The following is an 18,421-nucleotide window of genomic DNA, read 5'->3' as shown; positions in this document are numbered from 1 at the left end:
TCTTCTGAAAGTTATTTTCAACACTTACAATATTTGCAACGATTTGTAATAATCTAATAATTATAAAACAATATACATTATAATAAACTTGTTCAAGGAAATGAAGAGAAATATCCTTTTTATAGCAAAGTTGTGTTTAGTTTTGGTTATTCACATCTCATTTTTTAGTAAAAATGAGGGCCCTAATATTTTACTTTTCTTGGCCACAGAAAAGGGTCATTCTGAACTATAGGATGAACTTTCTTCGGTCCAGTATTCTTACCATCTGTATGTTATGTACTTAAAAATATTCCGGGCAACTACTATTAAATAAAGTTACTTAGGCGGTCCACTAGGAAATTGGGCAACAGGTCTTTATTATCATCATAACAATTTAGCAGACTTTTTTAGTATTTAGTAGGCAACTCAGATTTAAGCTATTCAGCAATCATGCATATAATGGTAATCCCATTATGTGATACCAAAATTTAAAAAATTCTGTTAGGCTTATAATTTCATGTGATATACATTGCAGCATTTTTGAATTTGCTTGAAGTATTCATTTACAGATGAATGCTGAAGGTTAAGATTTGCAGAAAAATGCGAATTCAGCCTTTTAAAAATTTAACGGATTTGACTAATTGCAACAATTAAAACGTTTAATAAACAGTTTCAAAAAAATTGTGCTAGCAAAGCAGATGAGAACGAATAATGCCTTTTATGACATCATAATTGATTCCTGGCTTATATGGCAAAACGGAAAGAGGCCTAAATCAACTTGTTATATTTTACTTTTTAGTGTGTTGTGATGTGCAAATTGACAGTTTAAAGCCTTGGAATTTTTGCAACTCATTTATTTATATTAAGAATTCACTTTAATCCTAGTAACTAACTTGATGCTATTAACGTTTGTGCATGTTTGATAGCAGATTAACAAGCACATAGTACAGGAGTAGCAGATAAATTGTAGGCTATACATTGCTGTGTACAGTGGCTAGTTAAAGCATCAAAACCCGCATCTGACAGTTTGTGAGTGGGCCTTTTACATGTTTATGCACCCAAGATCTTGTCGAAATAAGGAAAAACTGCAGAACACCATTATAGTCACCGTACTTCACAATGCTTTAAAATCCTTGGTGTACTGTAGTTAGTGTAGTACAGTAGTGTACTTATACTCCATACGAGACTAATTGTTGTTGACCACGCGCAATTTGCAAGGTTTTCCCCAATGTAAGAACTTTCCAGACTTGTAACTTAGGCCCTTAGGCAAAAGTGCAAATTTTCAACTTAACAAAGTTGAAGTTTCAAAATTTCAACAAAGGTTCAACAAAGAGAAATATAAAAAAGGCACTACATCTTGTTTTTTTTATTAAACTTAACAAAAATGGACTTGTATTATGTTTTTTTCCTTGCTATTAGTACAAAGCATGAATTGATTTTTTGTTAAGATTCTCCAAGATTGCATAAAATTTGGATGTATTTTAAAAAAGCTTATCTGAATTTTAAACTTTCCTTTTATTAATAATTACAGAACTGAATTGTCTTTTTTGATAGCACGGGTTTGGCGTAGGCATTCAAAGGTGTCTATTGACAAGGATGTAGGACACCTAGCGTTCCATTGGATTCAAGAGAGGCGTTTTTTATGCCGCCCTGCGCCCAGAGTTTGAGATGGACGTTCGGTTTACGTTTTTGGTAACAAGTTCGACAGTTCAGTTGCTTAAAACATCGGGAGTTATATTATCAATTTTATAATCAGATGAATGCTGAAATATTTAGTAAAACCAAGGCCTAGTTACTGGTAATTTAGTAAACGATGTCAATTTAAGTTGCAACTTGCCTTAATTAATACCGGTACCGGTATTTTTCCAAATTACCATTAATTGAAAACAAATGTACTTGCAGAAGAAAGCGCTGGATATTTCAATTAGGTTTTACTACGTAGGGTGAAAGGTTACATTGGTCTAACTTTTTAAACTAATTTTCTTACAAAGTGGCTAGGCTAGGCCTATTCACTGTAGGCTAGGCCTATGTAGCCTGTAAAACTCCCGAAAAAAGAATCTAAGTGAGTCGACAATTTTCTTTGTTAAGTGTAGGCAATCGAAACAATTCTGCCACCCAGACAGTTACTCGGAATGGGTCTGTTTATAATAAATAAACAAAAAACTAAGGATTCAGTGTATGCCGTCATGTCAAAATTTGTATCTTTTCACGCACAAGTTCTTGTCGAAAACTGCCATACTTTCCAGTCTATGCCTATCGACCATGCTAACCATTACTTATTTTATTATTTCGTTAGGCTACATTATTCTTGCACATTTTAAGCCCTTGAGCTTTGCAGAATTTTCTCATGGTTTGCTGATGGACTTGTTATTTTATCATGTTATAGGCTAGAGATCGACCAATATGGTTTTTTCAGGACCAATGCCGATTATTTAGTAATCATGCAAGCCGATAGTAAAATGGAAAATATTGATGTCAAAATTTTGAAGAAAACAAACTCTAACAATTAACTTTTTTGAATTACTTTTATATACCTATCAAATAGCTGGTGTTTCAAAAGTATGTGGTGCAAAAAAAATCTTACACCAACAACACATGACAGTAACAAAAAATTGTTTGGAAAGTAAGCAGCTGTACATGCAAAATTTTCACTGCTGTCTCCTGCCTCGAGTCTGTGTATGACTAGAACAAAGCTTGAGACAGGAGACAGGGAACCACCGCTCTGGAGCGAGCCAAGCTACGTGGTTTTAAAGTGATGTGATATCGACTGCTGGATTAAACAAAACCCATACCGATATGTGTCAAAATGCGAAATATCGGCGTCGATTATTCCTACTATAACCTAATGGTTAGCATTTTATTTTTTGTTCCTCCATATACAATAAAGAAAGATGTATGATATATATAATACAAGATCACTATTTGAGTCGAGTACAGAAGTGCACAGAAATGATGTCACAATTCAGCGAATTTTATTGCCGTCTTGCACATGTCACTGCATTGTCGAGGCCCTACTGGAAAGTTTGCTTTCACTGCGCCATGAATTGTAATGCCCAAATTTGCACCATCCCAACGTAATATGCATAATATAGAACATAGGGCAAAATTGCAATTCTGCTCCATAAAATTGCATACAAACTTTCCAATAGGGCACCGAGGTTTACAGAATATGTTTGGGCTGAATTTGTGGAAATACAGTTGCTGAATCCTGACTAGGCTAGAAAGTATGACAGTTTTTGATAACAAATCTTACATGTAAAGATCAATCAATTTTTGTAAGAATGTACGCAATGGATCTTCAAATGTTTGTTTATTATTTATAACTTGGCATTAAACACACTATTTTTGTGTTTATTTGTTATAAATGAGCATGAAGATTTGGGAGTTTGGCTTGTACATTGTTGAGTCTTGTTTGTGTGTGTGCCATGCTTTCCACTATGAATCAGAGCTAAGTATTGGATAAATCACTCTCTTACAAATTATTGCAATCTTTCTAATCTGCTTGATTATATTTATATTATTTATAATAGCACACAAATTTTAAAATTTTGTTTTTTACAGTTTTGTGTCACAGAAATCCTTCCGGATTTTCCTAAGAAAATATATATATATAACTGCAAGTTTTATGAATAAAGAAGAATCATGAATGAAGAAGAAATTATAATTGATGGAAGGTATTTGAAAGACCTTAAAGTACCAGAACTACGGCAAGCATGTAAAGCTCGTGATTTGCCCCACAGCGGAAATAAAGCGACGATTATAAAAAGATTAAAAGCAGTAAGAAAAATATATTTTGCTCAACACATGCTTAATTCTGTTATTTGTTCATTACGTGTTACAAGCAAGATTTGCAGATATATTACTATTTTTATTTGCACAGGCTGTAGAGTTAGAAGGGTTGAAAAAATCAGCAAGAAATTCGGAGGGAAATGCTCAGCCCAACTTTAATCAAAATGTGAGTGTTTACAGAAGGATATATATTTCACATCTTTTCCACAAAACAGTATAATATTCATCTATGCCAACAAAAAAGTTAAATAATTTTTCATTGGGGCGCAACTTTATCACTTCTTAGTGCCAAATGAAATAACAGTAATACGAAATAACATTGTAAGTTTGCAACTAGGGATAACCTCGGTAGACTTTCGTATAAGTTGGTTACATCAGTTTGGTGTTTGCCTGACTGCATCAAAGTAGAGCATTGTATTTTGAATTATTTTTTTAGTTTAAGGATTTGAAATTCTACAGTTAGTACTGAACTTCTAAAATTTCTTAGGTTTCTTCTTTGGCCATCCCTATTTGCAGCTAGTTGATTGCACTATATATCTTTTGTAGATTGCCGATAATTCGTCAGAGAATGATTTTATAAAGCAGTATTTGGAAAATCAAAGAAAGATGCTGCAAAAGCAGCATCATCGCTGTAAGTTAGTTATTTTATGTTGGCTAAAATTACATCTGTTTTTGATTTTCAAATGCTTTTAAGTGATTTAGATGCATTTCGAGTAGACCTACTCATGATAGAAGGAACATTTCATTTAGTGTTGCTCTTAAATTAAGAAAAGTTATTTAGTCTAGTTTCAACATTACAGTTTCTTCTGCATCTGAAGCTGAATCAGAAGATGATCAACCAAAGAAAAAACTGCGATCGGAAATGGGTAGTCCAAGTGGAGCAATGTCACCCCCAAAATCTGTTATGAAATCACCAACAACCACAGAGAAGAAAACAGCCCAAAAACCTGAAGTTAAACCAGAGGTAAGACAGTTAGATAACTCTTTTATATTTTAGATAACTCGTTATTTAATCACCAAAATCAGCATGTTTTTGATCATTTATGAACATTGTTTGTGCATGCAAATTTTTGATTGATTGTAAACGGTATAACACTTTCTTTTGGTAACCATGTCCAAAAGATTGAAAATTTAAATTAATTTTTGTGCATTCTTAAAGGGTCTGAGAGGGAAAAAGAAAGTTGTTAGCTTTAAAACATGCAGTACATATTTTGGACAAACAAAACAAATTTTTTGTCCAATTAATCAGGTTGAAATCTGTGACTTTTAGGGTTTGAAAAATTCCCTCTGATATTATGTGACTTATTGTTGACAATTGAGTGACAGTTAATGACCAACATTCCTGTTTTAAAAGGTTGTCACCATCCAGAAAGATGAGAAACCAGCACAAAAAAAACGAAAGAAACAAGAAATTGCTCAAGAAAAAGGTGAGGAAGCAAACAAAAGTTACGTTGCTGCTAGTCCGGATGCAACAAATGAAGTGGAAAAAGAAGAAAACTGTGAATCAGAGAAAGATTTGATCACTGCTGCTGCAGCATCTGATGTGATCACGACTGAGCAAAATGAAACTCAGGTTGATGCTTCTTCAAGTGATAAGCAGGAAGATGATGGAAGTGAAAAGCCGGATCAAGAGGAGCAAGTTGAAACTCCATCGCAAATTCAGTTGGACATCGATGAAGCTACATCAAAAGATCTGAATCAAAATTCTGAAGCTAAACTGCAACATGATGTGCAGGATCCTGATGCTGTTCAGGTGGTTGACGATGATTCTAAACCAGCTGATGACAAATCTTCTTCCAGAACACCAGAAATGAAACAGGAGCTTGTCAAGCAGGAAGATAATTACGAAGAAAAACCTGAAGTGGAAAAAGCTCCAGTTTGCCAAGATGAGGAGGAGGATAAAGGTGTTAAACAGCAACAGGATAAAGAGGAAGTTAGTTCTCAACATATACCCCAAGAAGAGGAGGATGTTGCAAAGTGTGATGAAGACAAACAACCGAATGTTGCACAGAAAGACGATGTGAGTGATGCTGATGAACCTGGAAAAGTGAATGACGAAGAAGGTAACAAAGATCACATGGACAGTAAGGAAAGCAAAGAACCAGTTCAAGCTCCAGAGAGTCCAGAAGATATGCCTAGCAGTCTAACTACAGGAGGAAATGCTGAGGTTGAAGAAGTTAAAAAAGATGTTAAAAGTCCACAAAAAGAGGTTTGTATCAGGGTGTTATAGGTGTTTTTATAGACAATTATTGCAAAATAGAAGTTTGGAAAGTCAAAGGAAAATAATGCACTTGTGCATATATTTAAAAAAAGTTAAGTAGTGGAGATGCTATGGTAATTTGATTAAAAAGTATCCAGTTAGATTTCTCGTTGGATATCAAGGTCAAGCAAATAATTTGGTTACAGTTTAACTGTCTCAGAGGTTATTCATATTCTTTGCACCCATGTTGTGTGTCTAAGGAGGTTGCTGCTGTTGAGATGGAAGCGGAAGAAGATGCTTCTGGAGTTCCTGTGATCTCTGTGGATCCGGATGTTCTTATGGAAGAAGTGGAGGAGCTGGATTACGATGATGAAGAAGATCACAAAGAGGTAAATTTAAAACGTTTTAATTTACACAAGGTTAGAAAAAATGATTAAAAAAATAGTTAAACAGCAAGCATTTTGTCACAAGGACATGTTATTTCAAAGACGCTAAGTTTCTCTACACATTTACCAACATTTGCATTGCATAATTTGGGAAAATACTTAACATTATCAACTGAGGTGAAAAGTTTAAACATAATTTTCTTGCTTGTCAGTTCTCCTATCAACAACCCTAGCTTGCAGCTTTTATCATAATACAGCAAAAGCAGAGACCTTTAGATTTGATGTAGATCTAAAAAAATTTGAAAAGTTTTTTTCATAAATCCCAAATTTTTTTCTTTTGGCACATCCTTTGTATAGTACAAAAATTGACACAGGCTGTCCAGCATTGGCTCTGTTGGACGTCTATTGTAAAAACTCACAACATCCTGATTCAGCATCCTGTTTATTTGATGCTTGCTCGTTATAACAAACCACTTCAATGTAACTGGTATTTTAGGACCATTCTCGGGAAAGGAGCCGTAGATCTGGCGGAAAAGAATCTAAAAAGAAGAAGAAGGTAAATCCAGCATATTTTGATTGTTTTTGTTTCCTTAAAAGATCATTTGGAAATAAGCAATACATGCCTTTATTCCTTGAAATTGTATGAAAAATGCATCTGTGCGTTATATGTTACATGTCTGTCTATGTGGGCTACGATGTACATATCACAGTTTACAATACAATAAAATTTCTGAAGTTGTTTGTGTGACCAAATTATCTTATAATATTTTAAGCACAAGGAAAGGGATTTAAGCAATGAAACTGAAGTGAAAATTACAGCACCTAGACACAGACTAAAGGTATACAATACATCGATTACTTGAATGATTTGTTACTTTCGATGAAGTATTCTGTTATTCAAGTTTATCCATGTCGATTCATTTTCATCATATTACTTTGCACAGAGACCTTCTCTGGACATTCGTTCTTCAAAAGATCAGGAAACGTAAGTTGCAATTTTTCTTGAAGTGATTTTTAATTAACATGGGATTGTTAAGATTAGAAGTCATGCCAAACCCAAAAATATTTATTATTGTCATGCCATCATTAGACATAATTAGTCATACCATCACTTGGTGCAGTTGCCAAGCTAAAGCCATTGAAGGTGTACAAATAGTTTTGGTTGAATTAAATTTTTGTGTCTTCATATAAAGTTGGCGCTTTGAAAGATTTTATTCTTTTTTGTGCAGCAGTGCAGACAAAGATGAGTCGATGGAGAAGGAAGAAGCAAAAGCAGACGCAGACGACGGGCAACAGGTGAAATTGGTGTCGTAAAAAGTGTTTTGCAGTTGAAACGGACAGTAGAACATTCATGTTTTCCACCAGGGCTAATACTGCCATTTAGTGACACACATCATAGTGCTTAGTCAAGGGGTGTCTGTACTAAAGTGTCTTTTAACTTAAGAAAAATGGCAGTAACTAAACTATTCTTGCTTGACCTCCTTGTCTTGTAGCAACATCTGGAGACACGATTTAGATGTGTTTCATATTTTACTCATCTGATGATGTTGTGGTGATTAATGCGCAAAAAGCAACTTTGCCACACTTCTGGCAATCTTGCCAAACTTCGTAAATACCATCACAATGTACTCTGGGATATATGGAGGTTGACTTCCAAACCTGGACTATGCCACCATGCCTAAAATCAAACTGAAGGCATTGTACAGGCATTTATGGTTATAATTTTAAAAGTGGGGTTGGATGTGTTCTCACAAGGACTATGCTGCCATGCTTATGCATTTTACCGCAAGCTAGGCATGATGAGCATTTGATTCTTTGTTGTATGAGCGCCAATATTCCCGTCTCATGAAGAAGATTACAAGAAAAACTGTGGAACCCCAGTTTGGACAATCATTTCAGCAAAGTAATCAGCTGGATCTGGTGTTGCTTTGTTGGACCCAAGTGCTATGATGAACTTTGACCACAAAATTCAGTGAACATCAAACATTAACAAACTTAAAAATCCTGACTCTGACTTCGCAATCAGCAGTTGTTGGCAACAAGACTTTGCATCGGACACTGTTCTTGCTACACAGCTGTGTTGCAACCAAACAGGAAAATGTAGAGAATCATCAGCCAGATTTAACTGCATGTTCCATGCATGCGGGTCGGCATAGTTTGCTCCTGTGCCATTTAAATGGTCTCGAAGCAACGCTTAGTGGGCAAGGATGGTAATACTCTCTCTCGCCATGGTCTTTTTCTTACGTATTCACAAACTTTTTTTTAACCTCTCAATTAAGCATAGAGTTACCCTGTGGTTTATGGTACAGTTTTGCGTGGTCACTTCTTAACGTATTTTGATAGTCTTTTAATTTTATGTTGTATCTGCTATAAACAGGAAGTCTTTTCCGTGAGGCCAGCACGTCGAAAGATCACCATAAAAAAGAGTAAGGCTTCAATGACTTCTCATAACTTATACATTAGAAAATCTTTTGTAACGAACTTGTATAATTGTGTATATATTATTCGTAGTTTTTTCTCAAATTTAAAAGTGCTAAATCTTATGTTTTGATGCACCAGTTTGCAACCAAATGCAGTTTATTGAAGCTTTTACTTTTTGCATTTTAAAAATCCACCACAGATCCACTTAAACGCTCAATGGCACCCGAGCAGCCGAGGGAGAAGAAGAGGAAGTGGGGCAAGACAAACAGCGCGTCTGACTCTTCCCAGATAGCCATCAGCACTGACTCGTTAAAAGTAAAACATGTCTTAAATTTTTTATCGACACTTGAGTATTTTTTGCGTTGATTAATGATTCTTAACTAATGAATTATTATAGTACTTTTAGAAAATAATATGGTTAATATTTTGACATGATGTAATTTTAAGACGTTATCAGAAACACTAGTGTGGGTTATGAAGATGAATAATTTAATCCTCAGGACATAATTGAGGTGAAGAATGACGATATCCGAGATGTTGTTTTGGATCTTGAACCATCTCCAAAGAAATCGCCCAGCCCTGACCCGTCACCGTATGAGAAGGTGATTTAAATTTATTCGCAAAGGAAACAAAAGATGTTCCAGATAAAAACTAAAACCTAACAACTAGAATAATTAACTCTGTTAATTAACGATAAAATATTTACAATATGACAAACTGTGACCGATATAAATCTCAATGCTTGTCAATAAAAATTCAACTGTACATCACTCCTCATCCCCCATGGATGAGATCTTTAAGAACTATGTCCATATTCAGGAGGAGAGTGAAGAGGAGGAAGGAGAAATTGTTGAGGAAGTGATTGTCGAGGAAGAAGTACGAGTCGAGCATGAGGACGAATTGGACGAGGATTTGCCTCAATATGAAGAGAAAAAAGGTTCATTTATTTGAGGCGTACTGTCTGAATAACATAGGCTAAAATACAAGATGCTGTTTAACAGTAATCTAATTAATGTTAATGGCCTTGGTTAATGTTAGTGGTTAAATTTACTGCTACATCGAACTGTGTTTCTAACATGATTGGTAAGCCTTGGCGGCTTAAAGAAGTAGTGTTAAATTTTTCAAGTCTTGCTGCTACGGTTGCAATGTACACTTTACAATTTCAGAACCTGTAGCATCTAAACCTCCATCGGTGAAACGAAGTGCTCCAAAACCTCTTGACAAAACAACAAGATCTGTTACCGTGGGTTGCTTACTTTTTTTATTTTAAAAGTACTTGCACTGAAACTGCTGTGTTTACTAGGGCTGGGAATCTAGCTGTTTTTCTTTAGCCAATAGCTAGACGGATGGCCTTAGTCGTTAACTGCCATAGTCGCTAAATAGCAAGTAGCATTTTCAAATGCAGGCAAAATTACCGTTTATTCCAAAAAAGTGTGATGAAAAGTTTTGTATTAGAAACGTATGTCATGCTGGACTCCAAACTTTATCAAAGAAACAAACTATTCAAGCATTAAAATGGTTAACAGAGCAGTACATTTCCACGAGTTGGTGGATTACTAAATATTTTGCTCCAAATCCTCTCGTACAAATGCATTTTCGGCTAACAAAAAATGTTTAGTCGCTAAGAGCTTTTGGCCATTAGTGGCTATTAGCTGTATAAGTTTTTCCCAGCCCTAGTAGTAACTATGGTGCCTCCTAGTGAACGTGTATCCACCTTGTGTACGTTAATTGATAGTGCTTATATTCCACAAAGGCTGTTGTCATGCAGAGAAATTCTAAGCCTGTTCAAGCACCAAGACCCCAGCGTGATGTTAGTCCTCCAAAAAATCCGGTATCCTGTCTCGTTCATGTTTCGAATCTGGTCAGGCCTTTTGCACTGTCACAACTGAAGGAACTTCTTTCAGAGAATGGAAAGTTTCTTCCTGATTCATTTTGGATCAACAAAATAAAGTCGCATTGCTTTGTGGAAGTAAGTTGATTGCATAGGAAATTTTCAGTTGTCAATGTAGGTAGTTTTGTCGTCACACGTCTACAATGATATTTAGCTGTTCAAACCATTGTCACAACTAACAATTGTTAGATAGTTTAAAATGAATATCATTTCCCATTTATTATAGCTTTACATTTTAATTTTAGTATGAAAGTACAGAGATTGCACAGAAAACAAGAAATGCTTTGCATCGTCTACAATGGCCTACGTCCAGCCCAAAAAAACTGTTCGTTGAGTTTGCACTACAGGAAGATGTAAGAAATAAGAACATATGTTTGTGTGTGTACAGTATACCATGAGAATAAACATATAGAGATTGTTCATTCGTAATCTTACGATATGTTTCAAAATACCAGTTATATCTCCTAGTTCAGGAGTTCTCAACCTTGTTTTAGCAAGACCCAACTGTTCTTCATTTTGGATGTCCGCAACCCAATCTTTTGTTGCAGTATATCACAAGTTAATGAAGTGTAATTAACCAAGATTCCTCAAACACTTAGAAAAAGTAACTTGGTCCTCAGCACTAAATTACACAAAATCATTATTCAGGACACCATAACAAGTCGCAAAAAAACATTGAACGCTAATGCGTAGTAATGACATATTCTGCCAGCTTTGCTGAAGCAAAACCTTTTTTGAATGCACCATTCTTTAAGGAAGGGCCATTGTTTCTTTGCTGTTCTATCATAAAATGACACAAGAAAAGCTTAGTAAAATTGTCATACATTGTTTAACAATGGTTATGGCTTCGCATGTTGATAACTAAGAAACGTTTATGTCCATTTTGAAGCACTTTACATCAAAAACAAAACGAACAAATGAAGTAGCCATGTAATATATGCCTGATGACCCAATGGATAATGCACAGAGACTCAACTTTGGGTTGCTATCCATTGGACGAGAACCTATGCGCTAGTCCCAATAACTGTTTATTGCATGATTCATACTAATTACTCTTTTTAATTTACATGCATTCTTTAAATGTCAGATTGACTGGCACAAGAGTGAACAACCAAATCGTCCACTTAAACCAGTTAAGGAAAGGAAGAAGAAAGTGGCAGAAAGTGATGTTGCTCCTATTCCAGCAAAGATGGCTCGTCAGGATGAACATGTTTTGGAGGAAAAGAAAGAGTCGTCTCGCTCGCAACGGGAGGAGGGCAGAAGAGGACGTGAAAGAGAGAGGTCTCCTCCAGGCAGAGAAAGACGTCAGGAAGCTATCAAGCGAGAGCACAGCAATGGATCGAGACGGTATAATGAAGAAAGGGATTCACGCAGAAGAAATTTAAGGGAATGGGACATGCATAAGGTGAAAAACTCGCGTCCACACACGACGCTAATCTCCTAATTGCTTTGAAACTTGTTGGATTACAGTTTATGTGTTCATGAAGACACTTAAATATTTTCTATCTACCTGCACTTTCCCTTCCTTAAACTCATCTGGTCAGCTTCTTGAAAAGATGATCTTCTATGATTGTCAAGATTCGAAAGTTTTTTTCTTAATACAACGTACTTTTATTTTTTATTGTATAATGAAATGATACGATTCTTGTAGCTCGATCAAGATGAGGAGGTTCGTCGTAGACGTGAACTTGAACCCCAACCTCAACCTCCTGCTGAGCCACGTCGAAGACGACATCAAGAATGTAACTAGTTTTTACTGTTATTAATTAGGAATCTAACCAGTTATACCGGTCAGCGTTGCCAGTTTTGCACTTTGCTAGTCATTTTTTACTCTTGTTTTATGTATTTGGTGTATTAAGAAATTCTACTTACTGAGAAAATATTTACAGTATATTTTGTAGTCTTACATACAGTTTTCTGTGGTTTGAAGTGAAAGTTATTGCTATTTTAAATTGTAAGTTTGCAACTCTGATAGAAGCCCATGTTTAATTCCAACATGTCTTTGTTTTATTGCCTTCGACTAGGTACAAAGTTTTGAAGTTTTTTTTTTTAAACAAAACTTCAGTTGTTGTTTTACCACTTAGTTTCCTATCTCTGACTCAATCACCATCTAGTTTCGTCTTTAGCTCCTCAGCCACCTCCAGAGCCACCAAAGCTTCTGGATGACCTATTTCGAAAGACAACAACTCTTCCATGCATTTACTGGCTTTCGCTAACTGACGATCAGATCACTGAGAAAGAAAATGAAAAAGAGAAGAGGCGGGAAGAAAGAGGTGAGATGAGAAGGGAACCAGAAGGGTCCAACAACAAGGATGCTAGCTTGGAACGATCGAGAAGAAATGAGATAAGAAATAATGAAAGGTAGTTCTGAAAGATCCAGTAGGGGTTCATCCATAATATGCAGAATTCTTTATAGTAAATCGTTTTTCTTAGTGACTGATTTTGAGTTAATAGTTTATTTCTAAACCATTCTTACTAATGTTAATTAATGTTTCTTGAAGTTCAAAGGTCAAAGTTATAGTTAATTAGGAAGTATCAATATTTCAACTTGTGGTATATTTTCATTTTGGTTAAATTTTTTTCAGACAAAGAGATAACAGAAAAAGAGATGGAGAGAATGAAAGGCTTCTCAGAAGAGAGCCTGATCATCCTCACGAAAGAGGTGAGGACAGGGGAAGAGGTGAAGACCGGGGAAGAGGTGATGCAAAAAGCCGCCAAGAACGTTCAGCCAGCCGCAGGAATACTGAAGTGGAGAGGTGTGTTGTCGGCATCTTGAGTAGCGCTTTAAAATAAATTCTTTTCGTTAAAAAGCTATTGTTTGGTTTATAACATTTGAAGCGGTTGGCAATATGTAGCGGAGATAAATAGAATTGCTGAAACATTGGCATACAACTGTAAATCATAGCGGCTGTCGTTTTGTACTGATTGAGAATACATTACCTTGTATATTTGTATGTGTGAAAAAGGTCAAGGCAGTGTATATTCTAATTTACCAGGTTGTGCTCTTTAACCATCTGGTGCAATAGTATTGTAGTTAACCAATAATTATAATCAGATGTTGCGTTAAAAGTTGTTTAACGTTATTGGTAGCTTGGCTTGCTTAGAAAAATCGTATCAAAGAACATCAAAAGTTTCCGATATATTTATACATATATACTAGTATATAAATATTTTTGCAATTATTCAAACTTCGATAAAACTTATGGTTCAGCAGATCTTGTTATCTTTCTAGATCATCTAAGCCTAAGGAAGAAAGAGGCAGCAAACAGACTCGTCGTCGAAAACAGCCCTCCAGTTCGAGTTCTTCTGACTCTTCCAGTTCGGGCTCGTCTTCTAGCTCGTCAAGTTCTGGATCAGATTCATCCGATTCAGATTCCTCCTCTGAATCGGAGCAGGAGAAAAAAGTGAAAAAGCGTTGAAATACTGCCAGATAATGTGACATTTTTCGTTTAAGTGTCGCAATAAAGCCTGATCGCTTTCTTGCGCCCTATTTCAGCATCAAAAAGTACCACCGTGTAATCATCTTTGTCACAAAATAAACCGGCTTATTTTAATCTGAAGGGTAGTCTCGCAATGCGTGTGTACGGCTGTACGCCTTTTTAAACCATGTGTGCAGCTTAGCCGTTTGGTGGCGCAAATTAGCCACATTTTTGTCGACCGGTTTGATGAATCTGCTTTTACCCAAACTGATCATTTGTTTGTAAATACAGTTATTACGTCCACCATAATTGCTGTAGTTTTTTACGCTGTCGTAGTTGAAAGGCTTAGATAAAAAATTTCAACTTTTAAGAGGTGCTGACGTGAAGTCATCCATGTCTATATCTCCGTGATTCACTCCTCTGCCCGTCACAAACCGGAAATGCTTGTTTGGCTCCGGACCTAAAGACGGAAAATTGTAGCGGAAGGTGTACTCCGATATCGGACAATTACCAAGCTCTTCTTATGTAGGCTTAGATGTACCGTTCTGCTATTTTGAGGCTGAACTTATACTTCTTCAAACATGTTCAAAGTATCAATGTATAAGAAAAAAAGCAATTGGCAGACAGATTTTGTATTTGCATAAATGAAGGTATATTCCTACCTATAAGTGCCGTGTGAATAATAATCATAGCTTGCTATTAAGTTTATCCTATGCTAATTGCAAAGACTATTTTCCAAGCTGGGTGTACTCACAGAAAACATACGTATACAACCTTTTAGCATGGAAGAAACGCTTTATGAAATTTGGCCGAAACAGATTGTGAAGGAGGTACCGGTAGCTTCTGTAACACTGATACAGCATAAAATACCATTTCGAAAAGAGAGTTTGTTAACAGAAAGCAGAACGTGTTTTTAACAGGGCAATGCGATGGCATCGTAATTTACGTAAAATTAGTAAATGCAATATTAATTTAAACGTATGTAACGCAGGAGCTTTGCAGCGGAACAGGTGATTTTTGGCGGTATTGCTAGCCTGGCGCTTTTAAACAATGAAAGTTAATAAAGTCGATACAATATTGTTACATAACTCTAATAATGCAACTCAGACAGAGGAGAAAAATTTTCTAACAGAATAGATTTACCTCCGATTTCATAGTTGCTAAAAACTTTCAGCCCAACCGTGGTTTGTAGATTGTTACGTTTAAAAATCGCTGTCATGAAATATGATTATGATAGGCTACAGACTGCATGGGGCCTTTCTCGTCAAGACCAAGACATGAAGAATAGGTTAAATAGGTTCAAATACCCTTCCGTTAATTTATTTCTTTAAAACGCTGATATTGTAGCTATGTAGTGCGAAATAAAATGCCTTTGCAACACTAATTATCGCGTTGACGCGCTATTTGAAAGATACTTTATGAAAGGGCAAGGGTAAACGACTAACGTTACCCAAAACGTTGCATCGCCGTAAATGTACGGGTTAAAAAATCTAAATTATTGATCGGATAACTATATGGTATTGCATTGTTACTTAGTATCAAATACAGGCTAACAGGCTATTTCTACTCTTGGACATGAAACGTTAGATTTGCTATTAGTAAACTAAATACGAGCTAACTGCTGGCCACAACGCTTTGATGCAGGTGGGCACTAAAATATTAAATAAACAGAACCATTATTAAAGGATGCCAAAAGTTACAGTTAACCTTAACTACAAGCTTTAAGGCTTTTATAGTATGCAGACCGTGTTTGCTTTGCAGTCAGTACGCAAGCGTCTTTCACTGCTGAGATTAGCGCTAAGAAAATATTTTTGTGTAGCAGAAAAGAGTAAATTAGCCTGTTTTGGTTTATTTCGTTTTTCTGGCTAGTGAAGCAAGGCGCGGTATGTCATGGACAGGTAGCTATCATAGAGTCTCGTTTATCCAACAGGTGAATTCTATCTGGGCGTGACTTCAGTTTGCTGATCCCAAATTATTATTTGAGCAAAAAATGCAAAGAGGAGACCTCACAATTCGCAAAGAGCTCACTGTTCTTATGAAAAGTGACATGAGCTAATAATAACAAGGTTAGGTAATCTATAAATTGCTTGTTAACACGGTAATTTGCACCCAATCTCGCTTGCGAAACGCAGGCAAGTAATGTGGAATGTGGATGTGAACCGAAGCTCTCTCGCGAAGAATCGTGACTTTTGACCTTGTCACGTGACATTATTGCAAACACCGTTAAGCTCCGGGCGCGGTTGTGCCATTTGCCGGTGGCTTCGCCATGGCTTGTATATGGGTGTTGGTCGTTCAAAGCAGAGCACGGTTTGAATTAAGCAGTGGTGGATGACTATTTTTGATCAGATAATAATTTCACGAGTTTCTGGGCTAGGGAGTACAATTTACTGAGAAATTGTATCGTATGTAAACTGCGTTATCGTTCTCTCCGGAAGCGCGATAAACAACACCTTTTATGGAAATGCCTACATTATAGTGAGAAATTCCTGTAGTGTTATGGTTATTTAGAAATTCGTGCAAAACGCGGTGATACTGAACGCTTGTATTTTGACGTTGGTGGTTTATATGTACCGTACATATGTTTCAAGGGAAGTGTATTTTGCGCCTTTAAAAGTTTGCACGTTAAGTCGTCTTAAACGTACAATAGTACCGGTATAGGCCTAGCTACCTGTCCATGTTTGTTGTGCAAGGTCAAAAGTAAAAAGATTTTTTTTGCCAAGTTCTTCGGTTGACAAGCACCTATTCTTGTAATTGGCGTCTAGTATACAAGTGCACAACCAGATGACGTCACAATTTGAGTTGCTGGGTTCTAGTCTACAAAGGCATCCTGTGGTTGCGCACTTGTATACTTCGCCCATTTAATTGTTTATTTCAGTATTTAAGCCTGTGAGCCTAAGCTTAACAAATAGCCTATAGTTTTACTCTGTTGTGAAGTCTCTTGATTAGTCTAAATATAGCTATGTCTGGATCTAAAAATTGCCACTAAAAATATACTTTTTATGCTGAAGACTGTCGAAAAAGTATTTTAGCTTTAAATTTTATGCACTGTATCTTTAGTAGTCGGATAGGAATTGGTAAAACAAAATGTCGAGTCGTAGAACGAAGAAGACGACCAAGAAGCGTGCTCAACGAGCCACTTCCAATGTCTTTGCCATGTTCGATCAAGCTCAGATTCAAGAATTCAAAGAAGCATTTAACATGATTGATCAAAATCGTGATGGTTTTATTGATCCAGACGATCTCAAAGATATGTTGGCATCTCTCGGTAAAGATGTCACCGATAAATACATCGACGGCATGTGCTCCGAAGCTCATGGCCCAATTAACTTCACCATGTTCTTGACCATGTTTGGAGAGAAACTCAACGGCACCGACCCCGAGGAAGTGATTAGGAATGCATTTGCGTGCTTTGACGAGGAAGGCACGGGCAAGATCCATGAGGACTACCTTCGTGAGCTTCTCACCACCATGGGAGATCGTTACACCGATGATCAGGTTGATGAGATGTTTCGAGAAGCCCCAATCAATTCTAAAACTGGTGACTTTGATTATGTCGAATTCACGAGAATTCTCAAGCATGGTGCCAAGGACAAGGATGACCTTTAACTTTGACTTTCTAGGTTGTAGTGAACTTTCGGAACGTAACTGCGTTGTTTATGCAACCAGTAAATCACTTTATCAAAGCAGTATTGTTTCATTTAAATGCACATACTGTTATGTTTTCAAAGTAAACTGCATGTAACTGAATTGGTTAAACTTTCACGAAAATCTTAAGTTTGCCCGCATACAATTGTTTTAAACTCATAAATACATATAAAAGTAATGAATTTTTTATCACATGTTGAGTATATATTTCTTGTTTACTGATGGTGATAGCAGCTTAGCAATTCAGCTTTCAATTCATCTTTGTACTATAAAGCATTATATATAATTGTAATCATTGTACAATGTAAATAGCTTAAGCCTGTATATATATATGGAGGTGATAAAGTCAAAAGCACAAAGAGAAGTTTCATTTAGTAGTAGATGTTTGAAACATGCGCGTGCCTGCTTTCTATATTCATTTGTTGTTCTATTTTGTTACTAAATCAGTAAAATTTGTATTGAATACGCTCTGAAATGTTTCTTACCAATTTTTTTGCCCTGTGTGAGATAGTTAACTACAAACGAAATTTATTATTCTAAATAAGCAAAGGCCTATTCAAGTGAATAGTTAACTGTTCTCAACAATATGTAATATATGACTATGATTTGCAAATAATGTGATATTTTGGCTTTCCAGAGAGTTGTTTATGTTTTCTTAAATGACCATTTGATTTGCTGTTGTGCCAATTAA

The 18,421-nt window shown here is 36.1% G+C and overlaps 2 protein-coding genes across 5 annotated transcripts; both read left to right on the top strand.

The window, feature by feature from the left end:
• Nucleotides 1-3,524: 3,524 nt before the first annotated feature.
• Nucleotides 3,525-14,394, top strand: LOC143461883 (uncharacterized). 4 transcript variants are annotated; one of them, XM_076959803.1, is made up of 22 exons: nucleotides 3,525-3,756; nucleotides 3,860-3,934; nucleotides 4,315-4,399; nucleotides 4,587-4,732; nucleotides 5,123-5,977; nucleotides 6,229-6,357; nucleotides 6,851-6,910; nucleotides 7,128-7,193; nucleotides 7,299-7,339; nucleotides 7,584-7,650; nucleotides 8,732-8,780; nucleotides 8,975-9,090; nucleotides 9,276-9,377; nucleotides 9,595-9,712; nucleotides 9,942-10,018; nucleotides 10,529-10,744; nucleotides 10,912-11,019; nucleotides 11,754-12,071; nucleotides 12,318-12,408; nucleotides 12,793-13,027; nucleotides 13,252-13,422; nucleotides 13,899-14,394. In XM_076959803.1, the coding sequence occupies exons 1-22, from the start codon at nucleotides 3,622-3,624 to the stop codon at nucleotides 14,083-14,085; spliced, it is 3,447 nt and encodes a 1,148-aa protein (XP_076815918.1). In that variant the 5' UTR covers nucleotides 3,525-3,621; the 3' UTR covers nucleotides 14,086-14,394. The 4 variants fall into 4 exon arrangements, with proteins under 4 accessions (XP_076815918.1, XP_076815916.1, XP_076815915.1 ...); XM_076959801.1 differs by having other exon boundaries at nucleotides 4,569-4,732; nucleotides 7,587-7,650; XM_076959800.1 differs by having other exon boundaries at nucleotides 4,569-4,732.
• A 2,472-nt stretch (nucleotides 14,395-16,866) lies between these two features.
• LOC143461887 (myosin regulatory light chain 12A-like) lies at nucleotides 16,867-18,368 on the top strand. Its single transcript, XM_076959816.1, has one exon. The coding sequence runs from the start codon at nucleotides 17,170-17,172 to the stop codon at nucleotides 17,689-17,691; it is 522 nt and encodes a 173-aa protein (XP_076815931.1). The 5' UTR covers nucleotides 16,867-17,169; the 3' UTR covers nucleotides 17,692-18,368.
• Nucleotides 18,369-18,421: the final 53 nt, after the last annotated feature.

Source organism: Clavelina lepadiformis, chromosome 6, assembly GCF_947623445.1.
Source record: "Clavelina lepadiformis chromosome 6, kaClaLepa1.1, whole genome shotgun sequence".
Classification (NCBI taxonomy): domain Eukaryota; kingdom Metazoa; phylum Chordata; class Ascidiacea; order Aplousobranchia; family Clavelinidae; genus Clavelina; species Clavelina lepadiformis.
Note: the sequence above shows the minus strand (reverse complement) of the source record. Positions and strands in the feature narration are given on the sequence as shown.

Coding starts and splice junctions, on each gene's coding strand:
- LOC143461887 (XM_076959816.1), top strand. CDS start 17,170: ATGTCGAGTCGTAGAACGAAGAAGACGACCAAGAAGCGTGCTCAACGA.
- LOC143461883 (XM_076959800.1), top strand. CDS start 3,622: ATGAATGAAGAAGAAATTATAATTGATGGAAGGTATTTGAAAGACCTT. Junction 9,378..9,594: donor ACCCGTCACCGTATGAGAAG/GTGATTTAAATT, acceptor GTCCATATTCAG/GAGGAGAGTGAAGAGGAGGA. Junction 10,019..10,528: donor AAACAACAAGATCTGTTACC/GTGGGTTGCTTA, acceptor TATTCCACAAAG/GCTGTTGTCATGCAGAGAAA.